Genomic DNA, 22,645 nt, shown 5'->3' with positions numbered 1-22,645 from the left:
AGGGTTCTGCGGGGGAGCTTGAGCCCAGCCTCACTGGGTAGATATTTGTGCCCACCCTCCCTGTGTCGGAATTACCAAGAATTCACCGACAGTCTTTGAACAGACTGACTCATGGAGAATTGAAAGCAAATGACCAATACATTAAATGTCCCAGTTAAAGAATTCATTTCCTACTAAATGAATGTGGAACTCTTTTTCCTTAAGGGCAAGGTTGATCTTCCTACATGAATTCGGAAGCCTTTTCAATTAGCTGGAGAGCATTCTGGTCACCAGCTCAGAACAGTGTCAGTGACTGTTTGGTCCTCTGGTGTGATGTGAGGAGCCAAAGCGGGAAGCTCTCGGATTCTAAAGACAGGCCTGGACGATGGGAGAGGGAGAGTTTCCTGACACACCTAAATAAAGGAAGAGGTATTTGTCTTAGATCCCACTGCTGGTTCTTCCCACAGGGCCCTCTGCTTCTCCTTGATGACATTTATCACATTAAAAAGTGTTCGTGTGATGGATACCGCAGACCCCTTCCAGACTGGAAGGCTCACGTCTGTCTGTCTTGCCTGCCGCCCTCTCTCCAGCCTGGTCCGGTTCCTGGCAGTCCTCGCTGACCGGATGTCTCACTGGTCTCTAACCTGTAATCTTACAGGCAACAAATCATAATCACAGCGCTTACAAATCTGCCTAGCTAGCTCCAGAGAGGGCTTTTTCTTAGAACATACAATAAATACTTGTATAACAAACAGAAGAACATGCTTTTGTTCCCCATTCCTAAGCCTTTCCTTGAAGCACTTCTCTGAGATGCTGTCTTCCCGATAAATGATTTCTGGGCTAGATTATAAAAAAAAAAAAACACAAAAAAATCCCACACATTGCTTGAGGAAAACCACAGTTTAATGAGGCAAAAATAAAAACATTCTATGAACCCAATCCAGCTGTGTGGATATTTCCTGCCAAAAGGTGTAGGAGTTGGAGTAGTAGGGGGTGTCCAAGAATGTGAATGGATGTCTGGAGCCCAGATGGACCGCAGGCTATATCGGGAAGAGCCGGTGACTGTGTCCTCATGGGCGTGCTCCAGATGGCACAGTGACCATCCCCACCGCGCACACCGCCGGAGGATGCTGGCTGAGTCAGCGCTCTCCGATTCCTGGGTCCCGTGTGCCTTTCTTCATTCTCATTGAGGTTGGGATGGTACCTGGTGGGCTTCAGAGTGCCGGAAGAATAGTCCTAAAGGTTGAGGAGACAGAGAGTAAAAATGTTAGACGGACTCCAAGCAGACAATTGAACAGGATGCATTTGGAATTGAGTTGCCAGCCGGAGAGGAATGCCACCTGCGCAGCCCGGGACCTGAAGGAAGAGCCTTCATCCCGTGAGTCCGCTCAGCTCACGTTCAGCCGACGTGATGGTTTTGGTGGATTATGCCAATGTGGAAGGACACGGCCAGAAACAGCCTGACAGAATACGTTCATTATCACGACTCCCTTAAAAATATTTTTAGGACGCTATTCATTTTATTGTCCAAACCCTCTCTTAAGGTAGAATTCCCTAGGAGGGAAGGAGATTTCTATTTTTCATGAATTTATTAGGGTGACATTGGCTAATACAATTATAAAGGTTTACGGTGTACAATTCCGCGGCATCGTCTGTATGTGGTACTGTGTGCTCACCACCAGTCCCGTCTCCTTCCACCTCCGTTTATGCCCCACGTACCCTCTTCTACATCCCCTCCCCCCACTTCCCTCTGGTAATCGCCCTACTGGGGTCTGTGGCTCTGAGTTGCTGTGTTTTGATTTTTGTTTTTGTTTGCTTAATCTCTTCACCTTTTTAACCGAGCCCCACACCTCCCCTCTTCAGTTGCTCATTCAGGTTGATTGCTCTATAATTTCGTTGTAATTCCAGTTTGGTCCTGGGAGGAGGTGAGTGTAGCGTTCACCTACTCTGCTGCTATCTTGGAACCCCTATAAGATTTATTTATTTTTAAATAAATCTATTAATTTATTGTAATTTATTTATTATTACTTATTTGTTTTAAAATAAAACTGTAAGTCTTCACAGAATTTAAAATAAAAACAGCCCAGCCAGGCATGGCTCAGCAGTTAAACGTCGACCTAGGAACCAGGAGATCAGGGTTTGATTCCAGGTCAGGGCACATGCCCGGGTTGCGGGCTCGATCAATGACTCTCTCATCATTGATGTTTCTCTCTCCCTCCCTCCCTCTCTCTCTCCTTTCCTCTCTCTGAAATCAATAAAGGTATATTTTAAATAAATAAATAAATAAATAAATAAAATAAAAACAAATAAATGAGTAAAATTCTGTAGTACTAATTAAAAGAGACCTAAATAGACAGGAAGTACTATAGTAGAGGAATCCAGATTAAATTCTTGAAAAACCGTCCTTGTTTTCTGTGGCATAGTTGATTCTATTGCTCTAATTTAAGCAATCATAATATTAAAATATCCAAATTCAAGAAATATGTTTCTATTTTCAATTAAAGCTTCTCTAAGACACTAAGAGTTTTTTTAATGAAAAAATATGCAAACAATTTTATTTTCACTTTTCAAAAAAATGGTCAAAGTAGCTCTAAGCCTCCTAGAAGAATTATTTTTTAAGTTGTTGGAAAGTTCAGACAGAAAACAACATTTTTGGAATTTTTAAATCTTGATGACTTTAATATAGAAAATTCAACAGAGTAGGTTGTTTTTCTTACTGAAATATAAAATCTTTTGAAATACCTTTGCAATTAAACCTTTACATACATTTATTGTAGATTATACATTGTATAAATTAGCCATGATATAGATATAGAGATATATATTGCAAAAGATGTATATGTATTATAACTAAAAGTTACTATAATCTATGATGATCTAAGCAAAAAACAGGAAGTAAACCTTTAAAATAACTGATCTTCTGTGACCTTTCTTGTAACATTTAGAGAAAAGCAGCATTTAAATGTAAAGAAATCAGAAAGAAATATTTGTGTTTTAAATACAGTGAAATACCAGACAGATTCGTTTAACCAGAACACTCAGAGACATTTAAGGTTCTGGTTAGTTGAAATTTTTTATCATATCAAGATTGACTAAAAGGAAAAGAAAAACAGCTTTTTAGTGGCAAATCTTTCTGAAATGCATTAATGCTTCATTCTACATTACTAAGCACAATATACTGTACCTAATTCTTTCTACGAAGAATGGGATATTACAGTCCCCAGGGCAATTACTCAGTGCACCTTCCCTTACTGAATGGTCCCAGGTGTGGTTGTCAGAGATGAATATATGCTGACTGTGGGATGTAACTTAGAATCCTTAGAATCCTTCCAATGAGCTTGTTTGTGTATAAATTAATTTTTTCTTCTAAACATGAAATTTTCTGGAAAAATTATTGAGGATACTGATTAGTTAGATTTTTGCTGTACTGTATCTGAACAGATTATAAGTGGCTAGAAGAAAATAGTGTGGTGCTGCTAATGTGGGGGAAGGAAGAGTAATTATAAATTTGCAGAAAAATACATTTTGATAGGATTAAACCATTTTGAGCTGTCTTCAATTTAGTGTTTACAGGAATAGCTTAAGTGCAGAACCTAAAACCTCTTATATTCCTGGGAACCTTTTCCAAGTTTAATAAAAACTGGCATATGTTTTTATGGAAACAACTAGGACCTTCAAGTTAAAGAAATTAATTTTTTTTCCAAACATCTATCTAGAATTAGAATCAACTTCAGTCTGTCTAATGAAATATCATGATCCTGTAGTTGCTTTTATCTTTGAACCTAAGAGACTGCAATGCATTATTTAGCAAATTAAAATGAGTTCAGGCGAAATCTCTTTCAAATGTTAATTTAATCTCTTTTGATATATATCTGAGAGTTAGAGGAAGAAAATGTTGGAAGTTAGCAGAGAATTCATTTTTAGGAGACTAAGAAAAACTTCATTAAACAAAATTGGTATTATCAAATTACTCTTCTGCCTATTTGTAGTGACTAGGGATACAAAATATGGACATATTTCCAGTACAGGAGATATAGGGAATCTGCCTGAAGCCAAGTGTAGAAATGACCCAGGACCTCTGTGGAAATGACAGTGCACCCAACTGTCCTAGTCCCTCAGAACTTGGAACGACCTATGAATGTGGTACTTATTTATAATTCATCAGACAAACCATGAACTAATTAGTAGAAATATATTCTTTTGGAACTCCTGGAAATGTTTCAACAATCTTAAGGTCCTCTATGTTGAATCCTTTCTTAGACTTTGAAAGTTGAAGGTCATTTTTCATTGTGATTCTATAAGTTTGGTTGAGTAGATTTTCTAATATGGCTCTATTTGTCAATCCTGTGAATTCATTTGCAAGTTTATGGTACCTTGGGGTTTTGCAACTGCTACTCGAATAGGCCAGATCCAGACTTGCCTTGATTTCTATTGTTAGAAGAAGTCCATTAACCTTTTTATTTCATTATAGTGTAGTATTATCAAATTACTCTTCCAAAATAATAAATAGTTCTTTCAGATACTATAGACTCCCAAATACATATAAAAAATAATGTACTCAGCTAATAGAATTTTGCTGATTTATAGAATTATTAGAGCATATTGAATTCTCACTTTTACACACAGCACCTATTTTATCATCACAAAAGCCCTACAAAGTCAGTAAAGCAGTTATTAGTACCATTCTCATTCTCCTGCTTCAAGAAAACTTAAGTTGTCTGCCTAAGGTCACAGGAGAATGGAAAGTGTTGTTTCTGGGTCTCAAACCCTGAATTTCCAACTTTATGTCCTATGCTCTGTTAACAGGGACCCCACCTAACCTCAATGACCACATGTGTATAAAACCAAGTTCTCTCTCTCTCCACCCCCATCCCCCCCTTAATGTATCTCTTGGCAACTTGGAGTTGATAGATATGCAACTGGGATAATACCCAAGAAAGGCAAAACTTGAAAACTATCCCTTCCCCTTCTGGTTTGTCAGTTGAGAAGAACCTCCAAAAAAGAAATATGTAATATAGGGAGTTGGACATGAGTCTTGGCACAGTTCAGACACTGGCTTCAAAACCACTAGAATCCTGACTAGCAGGACTGGCCTACCTGCTGGTCCTTAGCCCAGCCTCTCAAGTTCATAAGTGTGTCAACACATACCGTGGGGGAGAGAATTGAGAGGTGGTTTTTTTAATAAGCACTTAAATGGTAGTTTCAAGAGCAAATTTCATACATATATTGATATTTAGAATAGTGTCCTACAAATTTGGAATTCATTAAGACTGTGATTATAGCCAGAAAGTCAGACAGAAAAATTAAATGAACTGGTACATCATCCGCATAACAATAGAAATGTGAGTTATAGATTTATGGTGATTAGAACAAAAGAGCCTGGCTTTATTGAAAACATTCAGGCACTCTAGGTTCCTGATTAATTTAAAGTCCCCTGTTGATGTCATCCTGGGGTGACATCTTCATACAGAACAGTCCAGGCTATATCTGACAGCCAGAGCCAAGCTGTACGCTGTGCCCCCCAAAAGCTACACAGATATTAGCAATAACTTTTGAAAAATAAAACTACCTATGTTACATGGTTACTTTCCATTGTTCTATTTTTATGTACATATCAATTATGTATTTTAACTGGTATATATGTTAGCTAATTGAAGTCTATAAAATGTATATAATTTAATAAACTTTTAGTTGGGCATAAATAGCTTTCTTGGAGCATTTAGATTTCAAACAAATAACATTTGTTTGAAAATAAATAAATACATAAATTTGTTATGAAAACAAGTAAGTTTGTTTTTTCACAAGAAGATTCTCTTTAAGAAGTTTAAATTATAACTTGAGGTCGTGTGGCTAAAATGTCAATTCAGATTGAGAAGGCTCAACTCCCGTTGGTACTGGCTGACCACAGCAGACACAATCTTCATTTGAATTTCTTTGGGGCAGCACTCTCTGACAAGTGGGTCATGGTCCCTGACCAGACACTACCAGAGAAGCCAATTGTGGCCTCCTGGGTTCAGAATTTCTATTTTTCAATATCTATGGCATCCTTTTGATTAGATTATAAATAACAAAAAGGATTAGCTAAGAAGTCTTAAAATAACCCTGTTTCAATTTTTCTGAACAGTTTACTGAGGTATGAAAGTAGGCCACTATGTAATCTTTCATAGGTACTTGTTTAGACACTTTATTGGTTTACTAGGGCTCCCATAACAAAATACTACAGACCGGGTGGCTGAAACAATGTATTTCTCACAGTTCTGGAGGCCAGAAGTTTGAGATCTAGGTGTTAGAGAGTTGGCTTCTCCTGAAACCTCTCTTCTTGGCTTGCAGATAGCTGTCTTCTCCCTGTGTCTTCACATTGTTTTTCTTTTGTCTCCTAATTTTCTCTTCTTATATGATCAGTCATATTGGATTAGGATCCATCCTAGACCTCATTTTAACTTAATTGCCTCTTTAATAAAGACCTTACCTCCAAATACAGTCACACATGAGGTTCTGGGGATTAGGCCTTTAACATATGAATTCGGGAGACATACTCAGCCCTGACAGTTATTACTCCCAGCTTGTTAGAAACCAGTTTCTCATTCTCTGATGGTGGCTGGATTCAGCACCCCAGGCTTGCTTCTGATCCTCAGTTTCTATGTCATATTAGTCTCTTTTGATTAAGGTCGCCCCAACCCTGGTCTTTGCTTTTTGGCTGCACGGACTCAGACTTCCTCTTAATTTTCCCATGGATAAGGCATCTTATCCACACTGTGACTGTTCTCTACCTCTGCTGTTCAACTCTCCACTCGTTTCATGTCTCTTTTTCAGTTTTTCACCCCTCTTATGTTTCCAGTGGCTTCTAAACTCAAGTTCATGACAGCATTTTCTATAATAGCCAAAACTGGAAACAACTCAAATATCTGTCAACAATTAAAAGGAAAATTATGGTTCACTCAGAGGATGGAAGAACTATTGCTACTTACTCCATGGATGAATCTCACAAACATAATTTTGCATCTTTGCCACCTGCCTCCTAAGGGCAATGAGGCCGTAGGGTCCATGAGCTCAGCAATGAGTTCATAATCGATGAATACTGAGTACCTACCATGTGCCGGGCATTGTGGAAATGCTTTGATAGATACTGTCTTATTTAATTCTCACAAATGTATGAAGTAGATAGATAATATTTCCATCCTTAGTAAAATGGAGGCCAGCATGCCACGTGGCCATCCCTTTTTCTCCCCCACTGACCATGAAGGCTGCCCTGGCCCTATTAGCTGGTGATCGCTTGACCACCCTGGTCAACCCCGACTGGGGCTCACAGCTCTGAGGCCTCCGCTCTTTCCCTAACTCCTCTCCACAAGGTGAGAGAGACAGCTCATTCCCTTTCAAGGAACCCGGAGGCATGAGGGAGGAGCCACCCACACGCCGATGACCCCAGAGGCCCTTCAACATGAGCAGTGACGCCAGAGTCTGATCCAGAATTTTAGAAGAGGAATTCCCAAAGCCCCAAGCTTCTCTCTTGGAGCTGTTTCAGGGGACTCAGGCGGGTGGGGTACCTTAGCTACAGACCTTCTCAGCTAGTGCCTTGTGAATTTGACCTAGTTTCTGGCATTTACTTTTCCTAAGTTCATCACCAAACTGGGGCATTTGATGACTGAGGAACAAGCTGATAAAAAAAACACTTGCATCTGCCAGAAAATGAGGAAAGCCACAAAGACTGCTGAATAGTCAGGCTCCGAGACGCAACTCTTGTTCATAAATTAGTAATAAAACTTGCCTGAAACATTCATACAGGGGATGACCCCCAGTGCAGTGGCGAATAGTCCTCCTCTAGGATGAAATGGATCCAGTGTAATTCTGCCTCTGACATCTGGGGTAAGAGTGCTGTCTCCAGTTCAATAATTCGGTGACAGTATATTTAGCATATGGTCTTTCCATCTGTTTAGAAAAAGGAGAGGTTTGACCTCTTTGCTCTAAGGTGATAGCCATCAACATTTGAAGGCTTCCAATTCCGTAAGGGGATGAAATTCTTCCTTGGGACATCTTTGTTGACTTGGTATGCATTAGTCGGGCGAGAAGTTGGGGGATACACATAATCACTGATAAGTAAGAGTTTCGAAGCTAATCCTATCAATCCAAGGAAACTTTTTCATGGTCTTGACCACATATTTAGCTACAAGGGTTTTTATTCATTATATTTACTTTTTAAAACTTTCCAATCATAGAAAATATGGAAAACATGGGAATGATTTTAAAAATCAAATTTTGTATGCGGATCTTCCCAAGTTTCCTAACCACCAGCCTTCACATTCAACAGCAGCTTGGTCACTTGTGTATACTTAGAAACCAGACCTCCAGACCTCTTCTCCTACTTCCTCCCAGAGAAAGGCCCTGTCTCACCTCCCACCATGCCTGAAACACCATGAATTAAGCATAATTTAAACAACTAACCATGCTGGTGATGAATGATTCTTATAGCACTTTGCTTTCTCTTGAGTGTTGGGACATCCATCCATTTGTGCAAGTAAGATGCAAGCAGCCTGGAGCACTTGTATTTGGGGGGACAATTTTCAAAAATAAAAACAACAAAGTAATCTTTAGGGTTTGTATTTTTAGTCATTTTCCTTTTTCTTAAAAATAAACCCCCAAATGTGCTGTAAATTATCTGAACTATTTAGCACAAGAAATTGAAAATAACAGTAGCAACCCTTTAATTAGGATTACATTTTTTGGTGACATATTTCATACAAAACCCTCTCAAAATATAAATAAGAAATTTTAGATGTATCATCTTAACATCTCACTACATTTACTTCTTAATTATCAAATATGTATTATTAATGTCATCATCAATGTAAGGCTAAACAAAGTCAAAAGAAAACAATTTTTTTAAGCCAGACCACCAGGTAGCAAAAGTTGCTTACAGGGGCCTAATAGAGAAGCTCAATATTAACATAAAATAGGTTCCAAGTAATTTAGAGCTACATTAATAACAGTAATCCTGGTAGTAAAACTTCAGTAATTCATAACTGGTAATGGATAAATGAGAACTGAGTGATGTTCCTTTGACCATTTGTCCAGAAATATTGCTAAGCAAACAGAGTAAATAAGCCTCAGGGACATGGTGAGAGTGAGGTGGGGGAATGTTTACCTTTCTCAAATGATTAAACAAATGGTAAATTATAAACAAATGGATCTTGTTAGTTTAAAAAAAAGCCTTATCTCTCCACAGCAAATATTAAGCACCTTTACTTGGTAACACTCTATTAATTTTAATAAATTTTTATTTAGCTGTTTGAAACTTTATTTAAAATCTAATTAAGTCTTTTATTTAATTCAGAATCACCTTCTGTCAAAGTGGGCCATATTACAGTATGTGATTTCAGTATTTTAAATAATGTGGAAAAGCTATCCAGTACTTATATTGGATACACACAAGTAAAGTTGAGTGTCTATTATGTGCCCACAGAGTACTATTCCAAATAATAGAAAATAGTTCAAAAGAAATAAGCATAGTCTTTGCTTACATAGGCAATTTCATTGATGAGACATGGTGAAAGAACAATTTACAAAAATAAAGACTATAACAAGGTCCCTGGCGGGGGGTGGGGGGGGGGCTTAGTCTGCATGCACGACTCAGGAATTTGGGGTACTGAACAGTTCTGTTCCTCAGATGACCTGCTGCGTAATTGGACAAAGTGGCCAGGAGTGCTTGGAACCAATTGGTGACTCTTACCATTGAAGGCAGACTTTTTTTAAAATAAAAGTAGAGATACGGGTTGACTCAACTTCCTCAGGAGTGTTCCTGGCTGGTCAGGGACACACCCTGAGGCAGGAGAGAATGTAGTGCTTAAGCTTGTTGTCTGGTGGAGAGGTGACATTTTGAATCACTTCAGTTTTACAGGCCAGTGTTTACTGCCTCAGGCCTGAACATTCCAAGTTTTCTGAGAATGTCTCAAGAACTACCAGATGGAAGCACTAATTGGGCATTCATAAGATTTATGAGTACACTAGTTCCCTTTATCTGCAGGGGATACATTCCAAGACCCCCGGTGGATACCTGAAACCTTGGATAGTACCAAACCTTAAATATACTGTGATTTTTCCTGTACATACACACTTTTTCTCCTTAAAAGAAGCACTTTACGGCCTTCCTTTGGTATATCCAAATTGCCAGCATCACTACTCTTGCACTTTGCGAGCAATTATTAAGTAAAACAAGGGTTACTTGAACACAAGCACTGTGACAGTCAGATAACCGAAACAGCTACTAAGTGACCAGTGGGCAGGTAGCGAACCCAGCGCGGATACTGGACAAAGGGCTGATGCGCATCCCAGGGGTGGGTCAGGACAGCAGGAGACTTCACCACGCTGCTCAGCACGGCATGCAATTTAAAACTGATGAATTGCTTTTTTCTGGAACTTTCCCTTTAATATTTTAGGACTGCAGTTGACCACAGGTAACTGAAATCTCAGAAAGTGAAAGTGCATGTAAGGGTGGACTGAGGTATCGTTAGAAGATACCTGGATCCTAACAAAAACAGTGAGAGTAGCAGCACTGGCAAAGGGCTGCATGAGGGCAGGAACAGCCACACTGGAAGTTGGGGGCGGGGGAGGGGAGTAGAAGCAGCTGCTGCCAAAATAAACCACCTGGAGGTGACAGATCAGTTCTAGGGACAGCAGAGCAGCCACAGGGCAGCAACACTGACTACTGAGAAGACCCCAACCCAGAGCCAACTTAGGCACTAAGCTCAGTGGACACAGTACACAGGGCCAAGATACTTTTAAGAGCCCATAAAAATGTTAGAATTTTTATCTCTCTTAAAATCAGAACCCTCAAAATTACTAGTATAATAATGAATATATAACAATAAATCCAGTCTAAATTATATTTATCTTTATACGAACTTAGTTATAAAATACAATTTTTAGCATTTTTTGTATCGAGGAAGGGGCCCATGAAAGTCATAATGTCCCCCACCACCGCTCACTCGGGCTAAGAAACTTAAGCGTGTCCCTGGTGGGCTGGGATCCCAGCGACTTACCCTGGGGGAGGATTAAGGTTAAAGACTATAGAGATTGCTACCCCCCACTCTCTCCCCCCACCTCATCACGGTCTGCAAGAGTGTAAGAAAAAGTGCCAGTCAGCGTGTGACACAAACTGAGGGCACAGGAGTTATAGCGTAGGATGTAACCAGGGTCACTCCGTGTTCATCTCAGGGGACATCCTAGGAAAGGAGAAGAGCTCACAAAACAGCAGTGCTGGGGGGGGGGGAGATAGTAAGGGAGAAACAGAGAGAGGTCAACTGGCAGGCCTCCTGTAAGTGCCCTGTGTCATTATTTTCACCAGAGAGGCACCAGTTTGTTCCCTGCACCTTTCCTGCCCATATTAAGGAGTCAGAAATCGCATCGTTCCCAGCCAAGAACAGATCACTGGGCCAGCGGTGAACTGACTGTGATTTGTAAATTCCACACACTAATCTGCAGTCGGGACAGAATTCGGCGTGTGCTTCCCAATTGTTAACATCTAGAGCTGTGCCTCCTTTGGGGTATTTGGAAATAAGGCTTGACCAGTGTGCCCAGATTTAGTTCTGTTTGTACCACTTTTAAAATTTACGAAACATTCTGTTGGGGGGAGGAATGAGTTCAGCGTAACTGACAGACCAGCGTGGCCTGAACCCCCCTGTGTGTTGGAAGGAACCTACGGGAACACGCGGCCTAGGAAAGGCCACCACATGGTGGACAGGCCCGCGGGCCTCGGGGGCGCTGAGAAACGCTGCTCGCAGTCTCCCGTTCGGGGAGTTTGAAGAGCGCGTGAGTCCCTGACGTTTACCTTCCTGAGTAAAAGAAAGTTATCCTTGCTCTGCACAAGAGAGACAGAGAGAGAAAAGCCGTCAGAAATTACCATTTTTATGGCCAGTTTCTCGCAGGTGCATTTAAGGTCAGGGTCCATAATTTATGATGCACAAAATTTTTTAGCATGTGCAAAACCGAATCCATTTCATTTCGAACAAAGTTGCCAACATGTTATAGATGGCAGGCATTTGCTTACAGGTATGCGTATGTGAGGAAAATATTCAATACATTCACACTTGTGAGCTTGATGGTAGTTTGTCTTCCTTAAAACATTCATCCTAAAAACCTTTAATCTTCAATGTTGTAAAGATAAAATTTGGGGGGAAATGCATGAAAATATCAGGCTTGTTTTTTGGGTTTTTTCTCAGTTTTTGGTAACAGTATGTGTTTTTTTGTAACCAGAATAAAAGGAAGACTTTTTAACTTCATGTATTAGATAATTTGGGGTTACCAGAGATGACTACTAGTATAGTCTTTTACTTTTACCCTAATTTAGTATATCTCCATAGCTGCTATTGAATATCGCTGATAAAAAGACTCTGGATTATTATTGATAGATTGAGAATAATAAAAATAATTTTTAAATTACAAAACTTCATGTAGCAGTAATAAAATCTGCAACTAGAAAATTGCTTATGAATGGACTGTGTAACCACCGAGTTGCATACTTTAAGTATTGCATGCACCCAAAATAGATCTGAGAAAATCCTAGTACAGCTGGCATTCCGAAGCACTGATTTAGCATTTTAATCAGAATTAGAGGGATGCTAACGCTGATAAGCCTAACAAGATTTACAGAATAAAAAGAAGTGTGATACATGGCATGCTTAGGTTAGTTTTCCATGAAGATAGAAGAGACAGAAACATTTTGTTAGAACTGTGCTTATGAGTGAAGTTATGGGTGGCTGATTCTCATTGACCATTACAGATTGAAGAAAATATTTCTCCAAAATGTTGGCTTGATCCATGCTGTATCATTATCCTGAGAAGTGGCTGCTGCCCCGAACTTGGATGATTTTATAAACCACCCGCGTGGATGGCAGTCAGTGAAGCAGTCAGTGGGGCTGCCTGGAGAGAGAGCAGCGGGGTAGGCAGGGAAGCACGCGGGCTGGCGCTGGGTCCCCTTCCTGGCTCAGCCACATGCTGGCTTTGAGACTTAGGCCAGATCACTCCACCTCTGAGCCTTAGTGTCCCAACCTACCTAGCAAAGATATGTTATACCCACAGAGGTCTCATGCAATCAAATGAGGGAAAATACAGAAAACGCCTAGCGGTGCCCAGCGCATAGTAGCTTCTCCAAATGCTTTGCTCCCTTCTGTGTGAGACAGGCCTGGAGCCAGCAGCTCCGCATCTGAAGACATCTGGTAGCTTCACAGCCTGGTGTCCAGCCTGAGATCCTGTGACTTCCAGTACTTTTTACTGTTTCTTATATTCTATATTTAAAAATGAGAAGTGAGCCAAAATTGGGTTTTCTTAATTATTTTAGTGTCATTTGCTATACTGTCTGGGTTTCATTCGTTTATGCCTGGTCTTATAATAGAAGTTAATAAAAGATTTTTCTCAACAGTATTATTTGTTAGAAAAGCTATAATTTTATCTATTTCATTGCTGAGGAAACAAAGCGATAAAGAGAAATATCAAAGAATTTTCTACAGAAAATCACCAAGAAAAACAGTCGAAAAAATATCTTAGGAAACTCAACAAGGAAGTGGGAAAAGATGGTTTTGAATTACTGTTTAGAAAGAAGTAGGCTAACGTCATCGCCGGCGTGTGTCCCGGTGTGATAATCAGCTTGCAAAGCCCACTGTTCCTTTCTGTTGTTGCTGAGAATGAGGGGAGAGCACAAAGGCTTAATACAATCCGCATCCTCTCACAAGCTTGAGCGTATACTCACTGTCTAGTTCATTTTTACCGTCTTCGTGTTATTTCAATTAATAAATGAGTATTTATCCCCGATTTAGAAATTGACCTTGAAGTCCAGATCATTAAGCGCAGATAGTTCTCACAATGTTTTAAGCCATTGACTTCCAAAGAAAGAAAGAAAGAAACACCTGCCCAGCTGCGTTACCGTCAGCCCCGCGGAGCTGCTGCTGAGCGAAGTTGTCCAGCTTTAGGAGTTGCCAACTCAGATATCAACCGGGTTCTGAATTTCAGAAATGTTATCCCGCAAGATAAATGGGCGAGCCAGAGCAGCACAGCTTGGTGTTCGGGTCCAGGTGGAGGCGGCGGTGTGAGGTGGGAAATCTCGCTCTGATAGATGCGTGCGTTCCCCGGCTCTGGCCGCCGTTTAAGACGCCGTGCCCGGGACCGCGGCGACGGCGCTGTGACAGTCCCCGTGCTGTTCTCGGACGGCACCACTCTGGTAAACCAGTGCAGCTCTTGGGGCAATGACTCAGAAGCCAACAGGCTGTAAAGAAAAAACTTTGCTAGCAGGCACTAACCTGGGTGTCATGACTCTTTTCAGGTAGTAGGTGTAACCTTGAAGAAAAAGTGGCACTGTCTTCAAAAAAGTGACCTGACCCTGGCTTTGGTGGGTTTTTCTGCAAGAAATCAAAAGCACCGCATGTGTTACCTATACATCCTTTCTAGCTGACCACTGCTTTGTTCTAGAGTTCAGCATGAAAGGACTAATTTTTTGTTTTATTTTGGTTTGGTTTGGTTTGTTTTAGTGAAATGGCATGTCCGTTGCTAATTCTAGCTACTATAGTTGCACCTGTTAAAAATATCTATATGTAGTTTACGGATTGGTAGCATTTCAAATAAATAGTGTATTGAAATATTGGCCCAAAATTTTTTGAGATGCTCATCAATTGACCTTTTTTTCTTAGCTCAAGATAAGAGTCTGAATTATTATTTTTTTTTAAATTATACCTTGTAACATTAGATTTGTTCTTTTACGTATGTTAGGAATTTAGATATAAGCATGCCACTTCGTTTATTGCTATCTTGTTAGAACTTCTTGGAGCATGGAAAGAATTCTTCACACTGAGTTTGCTCTTTCAAAAAACTAAGCTGCAAAAATATTTGTTAAACTTTATATCTAATCTGTAAATGAGTGTAGTTTATAAAGGTATGCTAAGCTTACAGTATGTAATGTCTCATCCAAATAATTTTTATATTTTGAAAAATTGTAAAATAGTTTAATAGTTCCATAATCACCCTTTTCCCAGAATTCAGAATTGCATGCACCTTTATTTTAGGAAGTTCACATTGCATCACTAAAGAATAAACCTGGGATCACTATGCTCCCCAATTTTTTTCCCTTTATTCTTCCAGATGTCAGTTATTCTGAGGAATGTGGCCATACAGACATTTCAGAACATTTATGACAGAAACTACTGTTGCATCCATTGAATAAAATCTCTTGTAGCTGATATTCCATCATGGAAATAACACATTATCATAACTAGTAATGCTAGTTCTTAAATAAAAGACACAAAGAAATAAACTTTGAGCATTGTTAAGAGATTACACATTTTAAAATCTAGTAACTATAGAGAAAGTTCTTGTTTTCATCAACAAAAACTGCCACTTGTTCCATTTTAGGAAGGAATGCCCGAGAAAATGGACAATGTTTTCTTCCTAGAATAAACCTACCTTCTAAGTCCTTAAAGTCCTGTGTTAGACCATGATGATAGCGTAATTCTATCCTTTTGCATTGCATAGAAAGTGTCAAGATTTATTAACCTCTGGAGTTAATATTAACCCTAGCTTTAATTCCCTTTCAGACAACAGACCCCATATGTCCATTTTTGTTTCTTTTCCTATGATATCACTGTATGCTACATTTGTATTTTAAGTAGATTTACAACACAGATATTCATGTGTGCTCTTAAAGTTATTTTCTTCGGGGAGGCTCTGCCCAGAGACCTAAGAAAATGGAGGTTTTCTCTGTTTAAAGTGTTTAAAGATTATTTAATTTTTACATAGTATGAGATGCTTCTAATTGGGTTGAGAAGGTAATATTTTATTTTTTCCATTATGCGATCTCTCAAAAATTTAATAATCTAGTAAACCAAAAAGACAGAAAGCCAGCATACCCCTTAGAATCTATAACTCTGCTTGTATGAGACAAAAAATGTAGGGAGATATGGATACCTATATATTTATATCTATATCTATCAGTGCATCAATTATTAATCATGTCTGTTTACATCTGGATTTACTGGATTCTCCAATGAGAAGACATTCTAAAATTCTATTAAAATTCTTTGGTCTCAAAAACATTGAGAATTTTTTTCATACTAGCTTCACAAAATAAGCTGGGTGAATTCCTGTGATATTAGGCCACTGAAGAATTCTGAGAGGTTTTTATGACACTTTCACTCTTTTTAGGCCCAATCCACTCAAAAATGACAGACTTTAGAGACCACCGGCCAAGCCCTCTGTGGGAGTCAGACCCTGATCCCAATCCCTGTCCTGGACTCCAGTCATTCAAAACTTTTAGGTATTATATAGGAATAACTTATCAATGAACATAACAGGCACTCCATAATGTTTTTAAATCGATACTATAAAATTATGTTCATGTCATGTAAATTGCCTAAAATATATTATACATATAAAATACTATGTTCAATTTAAATACAATGTCAGCTGTAAAGGTGAAAACGTAGCTAAAAGTTCACAAACCATCTTTTTTCAGATTCTGTGTGTTTTCTCTTCAGCCAAAAGCCTCAAGATTCACTTGCAGCAGCCTACCTCTTCATTTATGTTGGATTGCTCTTTAAACATTAGAATATCTTGTAATAAATATTAAGTGAAAGATTTCTCCTGACACGAGTCATTGTTGATTTCACTGTTATAGGGAAAAGGCTCTAGGGCGGCAGATAAGGCTGTTGCCATGGTGATGAAGGAGATACCGAGGGAGGAGTCTGCCGAAGAAAAGCCCCTCCTTACTATGACATCACAGGTGGGCAGACCCGTAGGGCTCCTGTAGGAAGCTGACATATGTTAATGTATCAGACATTGTGATTTTTAACTAGCAAAAAAAAAAAACAAAAAAGCATTAACTTGAACTAATTTTTTAAAAGCACAGTTTTAATGAAACAATTATACATTATAAAATGAAAACCAAAATTGCTAAAACAATTCATTACTTAGTTACTTATTTGTGAATATTAATTTTCATTACTCAACTTTAGTTTAAAAAATGTACGTGCAAGTAAAATGTGTTGCTTCTTTATAAAGGAGTCTTATTAACAACTTTGGGAAAGAAAGAATTAAGCTAATGATACATTTGAAAAACAACAACCAAAAAACTCAAATTCCATGAATAAATACAAGTTATATTGTATACATATGTCAGTTTACCAGTAGAATATCTAAATTTTCTTAAATGTTAAATATATTTATGTTGTGACTATGCATACTACATATTGTCTATACATATTTATGTGGATAACTAATTTACAGGAATGAGGCAGAAGTCCCTGAGTCCCCCTGCAGAAAATGGCATCTGTGACCCCTCTTATACATAGTGACCTTGACAACAAAAATATCTCTATTATAAGCACATGAGGGCCATTTTCAGCATTTATTATAACAAGTATAGAAAAAGTTTGCATTTATATGCAAAGACATGCTGAGGCTGTGAATCCTGTATGTCCTCGGGGACTTTTGAAACACCCTGTAAAATCCACATAAATATGTATAATATACTCATCACCACTCCGTGGAACTATCAGTTTTAAATTCTTAAATGAAAAATATTTTTACTTGCATTTATCTTATAATTTAGGTTAGATTGTTATCTTAAACATTTCTTTTTCTCCATAATGCAGAAAATGCAGTGATTTAGTGCCAATTATATTAACATGTCCAGAATTAGAAAAATGTCCATTTACAGTCCTCATGAAAGGCATTTATATCAAAAGCTAAGTTATGGCAGCTTATTTTCAGAATACCATCAGATCACATTCCCAGCTGCTGCCAACATGTGTGGCTTTATTTTATTCTGAACACTGTGTTGTAAGTAACAAAAATTATAACAACATATAACGTCAAAATTGAATACTAAAAGAAGTTATTAATGATTCCCAGGACTTTGGGATAAGTTTTATGTCATGAGTTTTTTACCCATGAAGAGATGACACAGTAGTAGTTAGAAGGAAATTTGCTTGACATTTACCAAGGTCTCCATTCTTCATATAATTGACACAGTAAAACATATGCAGTTTTACTTTGATCTCCTGCCCTTTGTAGAATCCATGTTCAAAATATTCAGTCCATAGTTTCTCAGGTCAGTGCTAAGGGAAATGAGAACCACTTTAAGTTCTCGGCTAAGAACAGACCCACATACATCAGTAGATAAGGCCTGTCCAGATTTGCAATTGGCATAGTTGTGCTACAGCAACGTATCATTTCAGGGCATCACAATTTAGGGCAGGCTCTAGTTCCCAAAATTCTTTTTCCCTCAAACCATGCATTGGTATGTGCTTCCCAGTAATCCTTTTCAAATGTCCAAAATTATCATTATCACCTAAGCTTGAACTTCAAATGTAATGTAAAATAATATTTTTGATTTTTTAATTTAGAAAAAAAATTGTGATTATTACCATTTTCTCATATTCAGAACATTTGTGTGCACCAAGTTCCTTATTTAATCCCTATGTAATGTCGCATTAACTGTTTTTGAGGTATTAGTTACATTTTACTGCATGAAGATTGTGTAATGCTTTCTTTGATGCATCGGATCCTTGTTGCATACTGGCAAGTTTATGAATCAGCAGAGTTCTGATTCATAAAATGCAATGCACCTATTGTGTTGATAATATTATGGAATTAATTCAGTGACAGCTATGATACAATTATTTCTCAGTCAAATACAGTTTTATTAGTTGATATACTTTTTCCACTGTACACAAGTGGCTTCTTCCCTGCTATGCACCAGTGGCATGCACAAGCCAAAAGGCAGCAGAGTGATCTGAAAAAGTGAGTACTTCTCATGGCAACCACAGCATCCAGTCCGTTACCATGCCACATTCTTACACGTGATCCTGTGTGACTGTATTAGTGTCCTGAAACATGTTTGTCCCGGTGTCTTCTGTAAAGCCCCTATGACAGTGCTACATACTGCTGAATACATCGACTCATCTTCATCACCGGTGTGTCGGTGCCAGCTGCTCATTCATAGATCAGATATGTCCGAAGCTAACTGCTGCTCTCTCGATAGTGTCCTTGGGACAATCACAATGGATTAAGTACAGAATACGTCCTTGAAATACTGATTCCTAACTTGTTTAGTGACTGTTCAACAGATTGTAAGTGCAGAACAATTCTTTACATTGAAGCAGTTTTTTGTATTGTGTGACTATTATGATCTCTTTGAGAGGGATTTAGCCAAACATAATCCAGGGAAGTCATTTATAGTACATTGAACAAAGAAGAGTTGGTCAGGTGACCTGAACTCAGAGATTGCTGGACCCCTGAGAACTGCTCTTTTTGTTTAATTTAATTATTAATTCTCTATTAATGAACTATGTCAAGCACTTCAAAGAAGCTCAAGTTCATGCTGTCCTAGCCTAACACTTGAAATCAAACAGTATGTAAACAAGTGTGCATTGATGAAAGGATTGAAGGGGGGGGGAATTAGGTGACTTGTCAAGTCTTTGAGGAAAGTTTCTCTAGACCTGTGCTGTCCAACACAGTAGGCAGTAGCTACATGAGGCCATTGAGTACTGTGTAGCTACCCCAAATTGAGATGTGCTAGAAGTATAAAATACACATCAGATTTTGAAGATTTTGTCCAAAGAGAAACAATATAAACTGGCACATTAATAATTTTCATATTGATTACATGTTGAAATGGTATTTTGGCTATATTGAGCTAAATAAAATGTATTGTTAAAATTATTTTCACCTGTTTCTTCTCACTTTTTAAAAAAATGTCTATTAGAAAGTTTAAAATCACCAGCCTCTTGTTATATTTCTATTAAAAGCATTACTTAGACTCTAATAGTTTAAATAACTCCAGTTTGAGGACAGAAGGGAAAACTATAAGCCAAAGATTCATTATATTGTAGAAAAATTATATTCTTTACGAAAATGAAATTACTTTAGCAAATATTTTTCTCTCATAAGGAACCTTAAGAAATTTTCATTTTAACCACATCTGCTGGTACTTGTTTTTCACAAGGTATATCCCCTTCGTTTTTTGCTACAAAGCATACACAATGTCTTAAAACTATGTGTTCCAGACCTCTTATTGTTAAGGAAGTTTGTTTTTCAAGTTCAGCCTTCGTTTTTCTATATGTCCCCACCCCTTATACCTCAATATTGATTTAACTTTTGTGTCTGATAAAGATAAAAAGAGTAATATCCTTGACTGGAAAAATATTCTCAAGGCTACTAAATATATAGCCTTGTTTAGGCTTCTGTTACCAACTTGAAAGAATTGCTTTCATTATGTTCTCCTGCCTGCCCTAGTGTTAGCACTACCCAAGGTGTAAACAGTAATATTTGTTCATTTTCCCATGAACAGATTGGCACTTATAAATCTAATTATCCTGTCAGAAAAATACTTGCAGTCAATTGAGATTTAGATCAAGTCAGAGTTGAAAGTTATCACATGGTTTATCCTTTACAAGATCCACTGGGACCCAAATACTGTATAAAAACTGGGACAAGGGGAAAGACCATGAGTACCATTAGCTCATAAGAAATTAATTCTGTCCAGTGTCAGGGTTACCAAAGCAAAGCTACCAAAGTCTGAGTACTTAAAGGACTCATGATAATCATTTAGTTTTCTTGTCTTTTCCATGGAATTAGTTAACTTGGTTTTGATATGGTCACTATTTTGATGGGCATTGCACACATTTCTAAACTTGGATAAGACTAATAAAGCCATAAACAAATAGTTCAATTTCAAAATTATGAACGAACCCTACTTAACAAATGACACATACTTTGAATCAAGTGTACAAATAATAAAGGCATTTTCAAAATGCATAAAGATATACCTTTTAAAAGCATCGCTGTGTTTGCATTTATAAAGAAATGAAACAATCTTAAACCTTTTCTATTATTTAGATGAGATAAAAGACATGGGATATTATTACAAATTGTTTTTAAATCAGCATTACAAATATGAGATATTTGTCAGCTGTTTTTTAACTTATTAGCTTCAATGTTTTAACTTTTAAAATTATTCTTTAAGTACTAAAATGCTTAAAAATAAAAACAGAATATTTTACTTTAAAACAACAGTTCAAGATCATCAATCTGAAGTGTAAAGTTATGGAATAATGGATTATTATTCTTTACAGACCTTGTTCTATCATATAAAATGTATTTTGGCTTGAAGTTAATTTGTAATGACATAAGTTATCACAAACCTTTAGCTATATATTTTTTAATGAAACACCTGAGCAATATATTGGTTAAAGACAAATAAGCTTAGATTTAAGTCACAAAACAAGCTATGTAAACATATACTGGAGCCTAAGTAATAGGCAGTATTTAAAAGCACAATACTCTCATCTTGGTTAAGTGTTCCCTTTTAGCTTAGATTATATAATAATTTAATTTTTTAACACTGAAATTAGAGAAATTCAAGTTGAACTAAGGCAAATGCATTTTTAGGCAAAGTTTTAAAACAAATCATAATTCATTAAAGCTGCATAATACTGTCTGCATTTTGTTCAACACAAAACACAGTGTTGATATAAAATAACAACCAGTTTGGTCTTGTGGTGGCTGATATTAGCCATATCAACTAACCAGTCTAAGTCATTAGTAAACTGAAGACATTTGACTGAATATTTCATTCACAACCTATGACTACAAAGAAGGTGTAAGGTTCAATAGCCTTTTGAATTCTGAGTGACAGGAAGCCCCTCCAAGCAAGTTCTCACCTATCTCCTACCTTCTGCTGTTTCCTTTTGTTTGTGTCCATTGACTGTGTAAGGGTTTCCCCTCAAAGTCTCCAAATTTGAATCTCTGACCTAAAATCTCTGAAGTAGTAGTGTTATGTCTTAAACTGTCTCTGGCCTCCCGTTTGCACTGGCCTGTGGCCTTCTTCCAAGGATGTCGGAGAGCAAATCTGTGCCTTAGTTTCCATTTTTCTCATTAGGCACTCTCCCTTCGCACTCTCGACTTTTTGATAGAATCCTTGCATTTGGAAATGTTCCTCTTGGTACCTCTAGGTTTCTCAACATTAAAATGATGTGACACTGGTGATGGTGGGGAGGAGACGGACTTAGATTTGTGGTTTAAAACCTGTCGGGAGATTGGTAAACATTTCTGAGGACCACTGACCTCCTTGTGAGTTGATTAAACCCAGTAGGAAACTGAGGCTGTCCATGCAATCATTCTTTTGTGCAATTCACCATTCAGTTAGATTTATAAAATCAGTCGACATTTATTAAACTGCTACTATGAGATACAACATTTAACTGGATAAGGTCTCTACTCTGAAAGAGGTCACAGTCTAGTGGGAAGAAAGCAGGGAAAACTGGGTAAAGATGGGACCGTGGAGATGCTGTGGGAAGGCGTCCGGTGTGCAGTGGGACAGGCTCCTGAAGGACAAATGAGGATCTATCCCCATTAGAAATGCCTTTGAACTTACCTAAACATTGAGCATAGGACAAAGGGAGATAAAAAATGAAAATTTAAAATGTAAACAAAGTGAGACAATGCCTTAGCAAGTAATTAAATGGATCACTTTAATTCCCTTATGATAGTCAGATTGGACCAAAATTACAATCACTCCAACTCAGTTATTCACAAAAAAAAAAAAAAAAAGAAGTCTTTCAACTCACCTTTTATTTTAATAACATCAATCAATGTACTCTGTACCCAAAGGATGAAAGGTGGTAAGTTC

The 22,645-nt window shown here is 37.9% G+C and overlaps 1 protein-coding gene across 6 annotated transcripts in view; it reads left to right on the top strand.

Annotated features, from left to right (window-relative positions):
• The window catches only part of PEX5L (peroxisomal biogenesis factor 5 like), a 183,784-nt gene that overhangs the window by 93,339 nt on the left and 67,800 nt on the right, over positions 1-22,645 (top strand). For 4 of the 6 annotated variants that reach the window (XM_081139309.1, XM_081139307.1, XM_081139308.1 and 1 more), the window contains one exon: positions 16,631-16,735. The exons of the other annotated variants lie outside the window; for them this stretch is intronic. In XM_081139309.1, coding sequence (XP_080995435.1) covers positions 16,631-16,735 — 105 coding nt within the window. The remainder of the gene's footprint in view (positions 1-16,630; positions 16,736-22,645) is intronic. 6 annotated transcript variants of the gene reach the window in all.

The sequence above is a fragment of the Miniopterus schreibersii genome (assembly GCF_964146895.1).
Source record: "Miniopterus schreibersii genome assembly, chromosome: 5".
Lineage (NCBI taxonomy): Eukaryota > Metazoa > Chordata > Mammalia > Chiroptera > Miniopteridae > Miniopterus > Miniopterus schreibersii.
This window is presented reverse-complemented; position numbering and strand designations above follow the sequence as displayed.